Genomic DNA, 10,666 nt, shown 5'->3' with positions numbered 1-10,666 from the left:
ACCCCTGTTCCCAGCCAAGTCCCCAGGAACATCCCCGGGGAGGTAGCACCTTCATCCTTTGGGTTTACAGGGTGCTAAATGCGTCATGACAACCAGACTAGGAAAAAATCAATCACAACTTCATTTCATCTCCGGATAAAAGAAGAGGTTTACAGGCCAGAAAACCTCCTCGTGGAAATACGCGTGTCCATAAGCAGGTGCTCTGATCTGTTGGGGGTTGTTTCTAGCGAGGATGCCTAGATTTGGGAAAGGGGTTATTGGCCACCTGAACCAGGGCTGCAGGCAGATGCTCCCCTGGGAAAACGGAGGGGGCTCAGCTCTGGCTGCAGGCCCGGGTTGGTGGGAGCGGCTAGGCTGCACCTGGCTTAGGGTGGGATGAGGGGGGATGTGGCGGGCCTCTCACATTCATTTTACAAAGGGGCTGGGGTCTCCATGGTGTAGTTCCCTGTCGGCCACCCAGGGTGTGGGCTGACATCCCATCGCAGATCTGGAGCCGGCCAGGACTGGGGTCTAGGGAGCCTCACCTCACCTGTGGGCACCTGCTGCCCTTTCCCTGGGGAGGGAACAGAGTGTCCTCTGTAGAGCCAGCCCTGAGAGTCTCCTATGAGCTCCCTGGAGGCCAGGGGGACAAGGGTCTCCCTCACCCCTCTGTCATGACCCTCCATTGCAGATCAGTGGCTTTCTGGCTTCCCTTGGACGCTCACCGAAGACACGATGGTTGGCACATATCTGGCCAGGGCGCCACCCCAGGGTGCTGCTCTGTAGAAGCGTGTCTGGGAACCAGCGGGTCTTGGCCTCAGCCTCTCCTACCAGGACCATTCTGGCAACCTCTGCCCTGGCCACTCCACCCATTCCTCCCTCATGTCCCTTCCCCTCTGCATTCCTTATGTGCTTCTCGCTCTTTCCCTCTTGCTGTTCTCTCTCCTTTTCCCTTCACTCAGCTCCAGTCTCGCTCAACCTGCATGGAGCTCACTGCAGCAGACAGCAGGGGCGGGAAGAGGCGTGGGCCGTGGCGGGAGGGCTGAGGGGCATCTGTGGCGCTCCATGGCCTGGCTCTGGGGCCCTAGACAATGGCTGGTGGAGGTATGGAGACTTGAGTTTGGCTCTGGGGCAGATGGACAGGCCAGGGTGCAGTTCCCTGCTGCTTAGTCCTGCCTGGGGAATTGGGAGCTCCCCCAAATGTAAAGAAGCTGGGTGCAGGGGCTGGGGAAAGGGGGAAAAAACCTTCCCAGGCCTTGTCGTCGGGGAGCAGGGATTCCAACAAGCAGCCTGGCAGGGGCTTTGTGCTCAGGGAGAGACTCCTTGGGGAGGTGGTTTTCACATCTTGGACTCTCAGCTGCAGAATGCTTTCCTTACACGCAACGGACCCAGAGCACCCACCTGCAAGACCCAGGAAGGGAGGTGGAGGCCCTGAGCCTCCCCTGAAGAACCTCCAGGTCTAGGACAGGGAGCACACACCTGGAGAATCACAGCTGTGGGGGAGGTTGGGCTGCCCCAAGGCCTGGGACGACGATGACGGGTCACAGAGATCCTTCCTGGGAGCCTTCCATCCTTCCCTTTTTCTCCCGCGGCATGTGCTCATGCTTTGTGCCAACTTTGGCCTGATCTTCAGAGGGCCTGAGGAAAGGATGGACCTTGTGGGCCTCCCAGGGGGGCGGTGGCAAGGGGACCCTGGATGTCAGTGTGAGAGTCCCAGATGGGCCTGAGCCGGCGTGTGGTTCTCCACCCACCTTGCCTAGACAGTGTGGGTCGTCCAGGGACCAGACCTCTGCGGTCCAGCTCGTTTTTTTTTTTGACGGAAGCAGCTTTTCACGCAGGTAACTGTTGGGACTGAGCACCCAGGCCTGGGCCCCAGTTTCCTGACAGTAAATGGGGATAAAGATGGGTCCTTACCCTGCAAAAATAAGGTGCTCTATCCATCTAGGGAGGACACACTGTGTATGATTTTCTTCCTTGTCACCAGGCAGGGCTCCAGCAAGCAGCAGCCCTCCCCTACCTGGGCTGCCAGCCACGGGCGCCTACACTGTGCCATCGGCAGTGGGGTGGCGAGGGTCCCTGGAAGAGGTGCAGCAGCTGAATGTGGGTGGGGTGGGGGGCAGGGGCATACCAGCAGGTCCGGCCCTGGCGGCTCCACTCCCCCACCCTCAACCTCGGGGGGAAAAGCAAAGACCAAATGAATAGAAGGCCCGAATAGTGGAATGAGCGATGCAAAAGATTGCCAGCTTGGGAAATTGAAAGTAAAAACCCATGAGGCTACCCAAGAGTAAAAATAAAATAAAAAAGATGGCAGTATAAAAGGAGATCAAATAAAATAAATACAAGCTGAGAAACAGTGAGAATGAGATGAGAGAGGTTGGCAAGAAGGGGCAAGGAAGACCAAGTAGAAATGGACAACGGACATACAGAGGGAGGGCCAAAGCCGCCCGCGGTGGAGGGAAAGGGGGAAATAGGTAATAAATAAGGTGTTTTTTTTTTTAAAGATTATTTATTTATGATAGAGAGAGAGAGAGAGAGAGAGAGAGAGAGAGATTGTGGAGCGACAAAGCTTTCAGTTTTACAATGATCGGGCTTCCCGGTGAAGCACCCCGGCCTCTCCCTCCGTGCTGCCGGTTCCTCCGTAGCTTCAGCAGTAAACTCCTGGAGCACTCTGACGGAGATCCCGATGGGCCAACGGATCTTGTTGCGTCCTTCTTTATTTCCTTGCAGGCAAAACGGGAATGCCACCTCATGGGTAAGACGCAGGGTGCCAGGCACAGTGCCCACATGCGGGCCATGCTCAACAGATGTAGTTAGAATCAGCATAACGGAAGATCTTCGTAAAAGTGGGCACCTGTGCTGGCTGAACTCTGCCAGAGGATTTTTGGACTCAGTTTTAGTTTCTGTGAACTCATCGTTGTGTAGTTAGGAGCACACCAAGAAGGTCGAGTCCTGAGTCTGCCAGCAACTGACCTGGTACCTTGGGGGGCATGTCACTCACTCCCTTCACTGAGCCTCATTTTCCCTCTCTGTGAAAGGGGTATGCATTGTAGGACCCAAGTTTGCCAATCTATCTTTTTTCAGCCCAGTTATATGAATGTAAGGGTGAACTTGCTCATGAGGCAGGGTGGCTTCCCCAGCAGGCAGCTTTTGCAGTCCCAGAGGTTATCAGGGCTTAAGGGGACCAGGCTGGCTGGGATCGATAAGTAATTAAGGGTTCAATGGACCTGATAAAACCCCCAGTCATAGCCCACGTCCCTGGAGCCTGGCAATCCCAACCTCAGGTGGCAGGGAAAACTAAATGTCTGGCCTAGAGGTGGGTGTGCATAGGGACAGGTGTCTTGGGGCCCACCTCCCAGCTCTAGGAGAAATGTGACCTGTGCAGAGTTCCCCCGTGTGGCTGGGCAAGTGCAACCCAGGCCATTCCAGTCTGGCAGGGAAAGCTGGCTTGGGAGTGTAGGCATTTGAGCACCAGGAGATGAGCATTTGGGGATGGTGAAGGACCCCCCCCCCCCACTGTGGGAGGTAGAGGGGGAGGGGGCACCTAGGATATTGCCCCCAGGCAACAGCTTCCAGGGGATTCCAACTGGAGTCACAGCCCCCAGGTCCCAAACCAGAGGGGCCTCATCATCCAAACTACACACTGGTAGACGTCTCCTCAAAACTCTTGGGGTTGGCAGGTTGAAGGGAGTCTTGAGGGCTGTGGCGCTGCCATCACGCCGGCTCTACCTCCCGCACGACACACATCAAGACAATTTCCAACTGGGTCAGAAGCATCACGGGCTTTACTAACACACCGCGGAGGCCCCGACAGGTGAGTCTGGGCATCCCTGACCCTATGGCTCTTGACTTCAGATTTGAGCCCCTCTTGGTGATCACACCCACTCTCTCTCCAAGGCGGAGACAGTCCCATAGGGAGGGACCAGATCGACACACAATAAAATCCATCCTTTATTTCTCTTCTTTCTACAACTTTTTGGCCAGTGAAGGGTGGACTTTTGAGAGAATGAGGATGGGGGAGTGGCGGGGAGGCCGGGTGGGGAGTATTTTAGAACTGGAGGCCCCAGGATACCTAAGCTTCCCCGAGGAAGGGCGTTTGCGCGGCGGAGCACCCAGCTCCAGGCCCAGCCTCCTCCCCGCGCCCGCATTCCCCTCCTCTCGCCCGCGGGCCCTCCTGGAAGCCACCGCGTGCGCTCAGGTGGTTGGGGCCACCCGGCTCTGCCCCCCGCCGCTGAGTCAGCCCCATCAGCCACTGCAAGGGCTGCCCGGCTCGGCCCTGTCTGCACAGCCGCTCCCCCACCCTCTCCAAAGTAACATTTGTCAATGACTCCTGCGTGGTTGGCAGCTTGCGAGGCACACGCGCGCGCACACACTGCATCCTTTACCTCCCTGCCTCGGCTGCCCGGCCGGCGTCAATGCCCCGAGGCCTGTCTTCCTTCTCTCGCGGTGCGCCTCGTTCCCCCTCCCCGCGGCGCCGCTCCCGCTAAGCTTTTAGAGCGGTCACCTCCTCCAGGAAGCCCTCCGGGCTCCTCCTCGCCGGCCGGGCCGCGTGCGTACGGGGCGGCTCCGGGGGCCTCGGCTGCGCCGCGCACCTGTGCCCCTGCGCGGGGAGCTCCCGCCGAGGTCTGCGGCTCGGCCCCGGGCTTTCCCGGGGGGCCCCCGCGCGAGGTGCGCCCCCCCGACCCCGGAGTCTGCGGCGCGGAGCGGGGCCGGCGGGGCCGGGGGCGGCGGGGGCGCGGGCAGGCTCGGCCCCGGCAGCGGGCGCTGCGCCCGGGCCCGCGCGGGAGGCTCCGGGCGCTTGGGAGGCTCCTCACGTCCAGGCGCCGCGGCCACGGCTGCGCCGGTTTCCGGCCATGAATTAGGCTTCAGAGCCCGAGCCTCCGGCCCGACTCCGGGAGCCGCGGCCCGCGGGCGGGGGATGGGCGGCCGAGGTCCGCGCCGCGCCGCGCGGGGGTGCGAGCCGCCCGGGGTCCCCGCGCCGCCGCCTTGGGGGCCCCCGGCCCGCGCCCCGAGGGCAGCGCCCCCGCCCCCGCCCCCTTGCCCCGGGCCCCCCCCCGCCCCCGGCCCGGAGCGCCGAGCCCCGGGCGCCCCCTGCGAGCCGCCGGCCGCCGAGCGCGCGCGGCGGGGCCGAGGCTCCGCAGTCACGTGGCCGGGAGGAGGGCGGGGAGCGGCGGGCGGAGGGGAGGGGGAGCGGCGCCGAGGGGCGGGGGAGGGGAGGGGGCGTCCTCCGCAGCTCGCTCCTCGCCGGGGCTCAGACGCGCCGCGAGCCCGGAGCCGCCCGCCGCCGCCGCCGCCGCCGCCGCCTCCGGAGCCTCCGGAGCCCCGAGCCGCCCCCGCCTCCCGGCCTGGGCCCGGGCCGCCCGCCGCCGCAGCCGCCGCGCAGGGGAGCGCAGGGGAGCGGGAGCCGAGCGCAGGGGAGCGCAGGGGAGCGCAGGGGAGCGGGGCCGGCGGCGGCGGGCGGGCGCGGGGCTGGGCGCGGAGGACCCCGCGGGCTCGCGCTGCACCCGGGCCGGCGCCTCCCGCCGCGCCGCCCTCGGCCTCGCCCCGGCCCGGGCGCAGGAGCCGCGCGCCCGGGGGACATGGAAGCGCTGACGCTGTGGCTTCTCCCCTGGATCTGCCAGTGCGTGTCGGTGCGGGCCGACTCCATCATCCACATCGGTGAGCGCGGGCGGGGGGCGGGGGGCGCGGCGTCCCAACTTGGCGGTCGGCGGGCCCCGCGCCCCCCGCGCCCCCGCGCGCCCCGCGCGCCCCGCGCCCCCGGGGCTCCGGCCCCTGCGGCCTCCTCCGGCGCCGGGGGCCGCGCGTCCACACCCGCGCCCGGGCTCGGGCTGGGGCGGCGGGGGGCGGCGGCGGGCACGGCCCCGGGCGCGCCAAGTTGGCGGGGCGGCATCCCCGAGGCCCGGCCGGACCGGGCGCGGGCGGGCGGGCGGGCGGGCGGGTGTCGCCGCGGGTGTCCGGCCGCTGCCCTCGGAGCCGTGCCGGGCGCGCACGACCGTCAGCCTGTTAGAGTGGACACGGCGCCCGCCTGCCTCCCCGCGCGCGTGTGTGTGCGCGTGTGTGCGCGTGTGTGCGCGCACCTCGGGGGCTGTGTGGGCGTCTGTGCACCTGCCGTGGCCGCCGCAGCCCGAGCCCGGACGGTCCCGGAGTTTCCCGCGGCCCCGGTCCCGGTCCCGGTCCCGGTCCCGGTCCAGGTGGCGGCGGCGGTGGGGGGGGAGCGTGGGCGGCGGGGGGTGGGGAGGACTGTGCGCGCCGAGCGGGAAGGGATGGAGGGAGGGAGGGAACAGGGAGGAGGTGGGGCGAGGCGGAGGGGGCGCGGGGGAGCGCGTGGGAGTCGGTGGCAACAGGGGGGGAATCCCAGGAAGTTGGGCCGGAGGGGGGGGTGCCGAGGGCGGCTGCTCTGGGGGAGCCCCTCTGCAGTCGCCTTTCCGGAAGTTAGGAAAGACCAGCGAGCACAGAGAAACTGGGGGCTGGGAGGTGTGAGGAGGCAGGGATGATGGGACAGACGGGAGGGGAAGGGGGGAACTTGGGGGGAGGGGTGGTGAGGCACTAGGACCGGGCTTGAGCTTCGTGAGCTGCATCGCACCGCCCCCCCCACCCCAGGGCCCAGCACCGAACCCGCTTCCCACTCCGGGGAGGGGGGTCGGATCTGGCGGTCAGCATTGCGGCTCTGGGTGTAACGTGGAACCCGGGCCTCCCTCCTCCCAACCAGCCCCCAGCTCAGGGGGATCAGCGGGCCCACCCTGGGACCCTGGGGACCCTGGCGCCCCGGCGAGGGTGGGGAAAGACTCCTGAGTTGCCCAGGCTGCAGGGCTGGGCTCTGGCGAATGGGACGATCTCCCCTGGAAGCGCAGAGTCGCCACCGAGGCGGTGCTAAGCGCGTAAAGGGCCAGCGGGAGGCTGCCCTGGAGATGTTCGTGGTTCTAGAAGGCCCTTTCAAGAGCTGTGCCATAGGAGCTCCTCAGCCCCACCAGGTCCAAAGGCGAGGGGTCTAGGGTACAGTCTCCTGTCCTCCCACATACACGCAGGAAGGAGAGGCGGGGAGGGATGGAGAGCAGGAGGTGGAGCCCCCGGAGCCAGGCTGGGAGCGACCTGCTGGTCATCCAAGGCCCCTGCGCAAACAAGCCCCCAGGCGCAGCGAACTCACTGTGGACCTGCTTGCTCAGCTTCTCTCGAAGGGGGATTTCAGGGCAGAAGGAAGTCATTCCATCGTGGGTTCGGGGCCGGGGACATTGCCCTGCAGGGGAACTTTCTGGCTCCTGCTGTGGGATTCACAGGGCCGTATCAGGGCATTTGGGTGCTGCCCGAGGCCACCCCGGCTTGGCTCAGTCCGTCGTGTGGGGCACGGCTGGGACATGAGGTGGCTTGGTTGCAAGACACGTGTGTGACCTGGTGGCAGCATGTGCGGTGTGCATGTGTAACTCATGTCAACCGCGTGCACATGTGTGCTGTGTGGGGGCTGCACTCCCGCTGTGGTCGGCTGAGGCGAGCTGCAGCCCCAGCCTGAAATTCCCACCTGACAACCAGCTAACCTGCTGGCAGCGCGACCTGAGGGCCAAGGCGGGCTGGGGGGGTGGGGAGGGAGAGTCCCTCCTTGGGCTGAGTGGTAACCCCTCCTCTCCCGCAGGTGCCATCTTCGAGGAGAACGCGGCCAAGGACGACAGGGTGTTCCAGCTGGCCGTGTCCGACCTGAGCCTCAACGATGACATCCTGCAGAGCGAGAAGATCACCTACTCCATCAAGGTCATCGAGGCCAACAACCCGTTCCAGGCGGTGCAGGAAGGTGAGGCCCCAGGTGGCGGGGACACACAGGGGGTGGCGACCCGCTCAGGCCGCGGGGAGCCCCCGGTGCGCCGGGGCAGGGTGCGCGTCATCCGACCCACCCCACCAAGTGGTGGTGAGCGGGGCCCCCTGCGGGGCGCGTGGCGCTGAGCGTGTGGGTGCGAGGGCGCCCCGTGCTGCCCGCGCAGGCGTGTGTGGCGCAGGCCCGTCTTTGTTGCCTGTTTGCGGGTGGGCGTGCCTGCGAGCGGGGTACCTGCGTCGTGCACCCCGACCTCCAGGGGCCGCGGGCTTGGTGTGTGAGTGGGGAGCGCCCGGAGCTGGAGCCCGCCGTCCCCGAGCCTGGAGCACCACCCCGGGGCGCGGTGTGTCGTGCCCCGCGGCCCCTCCGGGCTCCTGGCCCTGCTCCTCCTCCCGCTTTGGAGGAGCCGCTCTCGGTTTCGCCGTCCCTGCCGCGGGCGGAGGCGCTGTCGCCTGGGCCAGAGGTGGGCGCTGTTTGACCAGGAAAGGAGCGCAGCTGGGCCGGGCGGCTTCGGGAATCCTGGTCCTGCCGCTGTGCCGCCGGGCTGCAGCCTCTGCCTCGGGTCCAACCCCTGGTGGGGCGACAGGTGTGCGGGCCGCGGTCGCCACAGCGGCACCCTCTGTGGCACCCTCTGTCGTCCCCTTCTCCTTCTCTCGCTGTGACCAGGCTCGAGGCCGGGCTCTGGGACCCGAGTGTTTCCTGCCCGGTGCCAGCCACCCTCCCGGTCAAGGGCCTGTGGCGCTTTCCACTCCTGGCACCTGCTGCCTTTCCCTCTTGGCCTTGCTCCCCAAATCCCTAGGTTGACTCAGGCCCTGACCTGGGAGGGTGGAGATGGGGGACGCAGCTGGTGGCACAGGACTTGGGATTCCTCTCAGGAGGACCGGCAGGACAGTGGGTGTAGGGAGGAGGGGGGCTAGCTCAGGGTTCTAGGCCAGCTCCCCATCCCCAGCCCCATTCTCCGTGTCGCATCCTTCTGCTGCCTGGGGTCATATGCTGGCTGCTGGGCTTCTGGGCACCTGCAAGGGTAGGGCAGTCCGTGTCCAGAAGGTCACAGCTGGTGCTGGGGAGAACTTTGTGCTAGAAGGAGGTCTGCGGGAGTCTCTGTTGTTGGGTGCAGAGGAGGGGAAGGCTCACCTAGCTGTGAGCCCTGCAGGCCTAAGGAGGTCTTGAGATGGGGGTACAGACCTGTGGGTCTGAGTGTTTTTGGAGCAGCCGTGAGTGGGATGAGGCCAGCGGTGCCTATTGTGGGGTCTGCTGCTTCCAGCCTCAGGAGATCTCCATTGGCTGATGTCCACTGAGGTATGGGAGGGAGGATCTGTGTCCTTTGGTGTCTGAGTAGCCTACCAGCAGTCCCTGTCCCCCCCTCAACCCCGGGACTTCTCTTCTGTGTGCCCCCCTTGCATCTCCTTGCAAGTGTTTGCTGGGGGCTCCAGCCAGGGCGAGTGAGCCCTCCTTAGGCAGAATGACCCTAATTGGGGTGGGGATCGGGGGTGATGGACTTCCCCAGTTACATGCCACAGTTTTTACACTGCCTCCTGCTTCCTTTGACACTGTTTTGATATGTTTTTCTCTGTGGACAGTCAGTTTTTGTGCTTCAGAGTTGAGGACACAGGTGGACATATGCATTTCTGTGCTCCCAGGGGCTCCCAGCTCGGTGGAGATCTTGCCTGTGTTTCCCACATGCTGTTTTGGCTCCTCCTCATTCCCTGTTGACATTCCTTGCTTCCTTTGACTTCCCTCTGCCGTGTGGAGTACTCCAAGCTCGTTCATTTTGCTTCTGGATGATGCCCAACCCCCGCCGTCCTCCCCCCACCCCATCAGCAGGTCCCCAGGGAGTGAAGATAATGCTCTTGCCCAGGGTTACAGTCTCAGGCAGGTAACACACATAGGCGAACCGGGCAGCTGGACTCTGCAGGGCCTGGAGTGCGGGGTCTGGAGAGGTCATCACTGTTAAAAGGAGCAGCTGTTACACAGCTTTAGATGATTTTACCATTTGGGAATGAAAATCCTAGGGTTGTAGATGAACTTTTTTTTTTTTTTTTTTTTTCCTGAGAGGAGCCCCAAATCTGAACCTTTTTGTAAAATCTGATTTCTAACGGTTGTCAACTAATCAAGCAATTTAAGCAACACAGTGCAAACCAAGCAAAACACACTTACGGCATTCAGCCTTCAAACCCCAGTGTACCTTTGTCCTGGAGACACAGGGCTCCTCTGAGGGCCCGTTTGCGGTTGACACCTTGCTTTTCCGGATCTCTATTTTTATGATTGGAAAGATGTTTCAGGCTCCAGGGATGGCAGGTTGACAGCCTCAGGGGGTGTGAGAGGGAGGGTACGTATCTATCCAGAGGTATGGAGCTGGATTCTGATGACCGAGGGACATCTGAAGCCATCCAGGTAGAAGGATACTGGCCAGGTGTTGCTGGGCTGCCTGCTGCCCATAGAGTGCGTGCTGGTTAAGGCTGGCATGCGCTTTCCTCTGACTAGCCGTGTGGGCAGAAACCCATGACCTTGCACAGCCCTTGGGTATCTACAAGGGATGGGAGCACGCAGCCCCTCGAGGGCTCAGGGAGTGCAAAGCCGTGCTCAGCGGCTCCTTCTCCCCAGCTTGGCGCTCAGCTGGGGAGGCCCTCAGCTCTCCGCAGGTCCCTCCTTCTGCGCTCTGGGATGCTGTCCATCTTGTGGCCTGGTCCTGCTTGGTGGGCACCTTCTCTGTCTCCTGGACCTGGACAGTCATTGCCGCAGGCTGTGGGTGGTAGACATGGTTTGGGTGGCAGAGGAAAGGACTTCTGGGTGGAGGGTGGACGCTGACGGAGGGCAAAGGCACACCGGGGCTCTGTGTCCATTGTGGACTGGACAGGCTCCCAGTGGATCCCCCCAGCGGGCTTTGGATTG

General features: G+C 64.0%; 1 protein-coding gene across 2 annotated transcripts in view; it reads left to right on the top strand.

Annotated features, from left to right (window-relative positions):
* The first annotated feature begins 5,497 nt into the window (after window positions 1-5,497).
* The window catches only part of GRID1 (glutamate ionotropic receptor delta type subunit 1), a 639,335-nt gene continuing 634,166 nt past the window's right edge, over window positions 5,498-10,666 (top strand). For both annotated transcript variants that reach the window (XM_038534516.1, XM_038534515.1), the window contains exons 1-2: window positions 5,498-5,634; window positions 7,601-7,756. In XM_038534516.1, the coding sequence (XP_038390444.1) occupies window positions 5,556-5,634; window positions 7,601-7,756 (235 nt within the window). In that variant the 5' untranslated portion in view covers window positions 5,498-5,555. The remainder of the gene's footprint in view (window positions 5,635-7,600; window positions 7,757-10,666) is intronic.

This window comes from Canis lupus, chromosome 4, assembly GCF_011100685.1.
Source record: "Canis lupus familiaris isolate Mischka breed German Shepherd chromosome 4, alternate assembly UU_Cfam_GSD_1.0, whole genome shotgun sequence".
NCBI lineage: Eukaryota > Metazoa > Chordata > Mammalia > Carnivora > Canidae > Canis > Canis lupus.
Note: the sequence above shows the minus strand (reverse complement) of the source record. Positions and strands in the feature narration are given on the sequence as shown.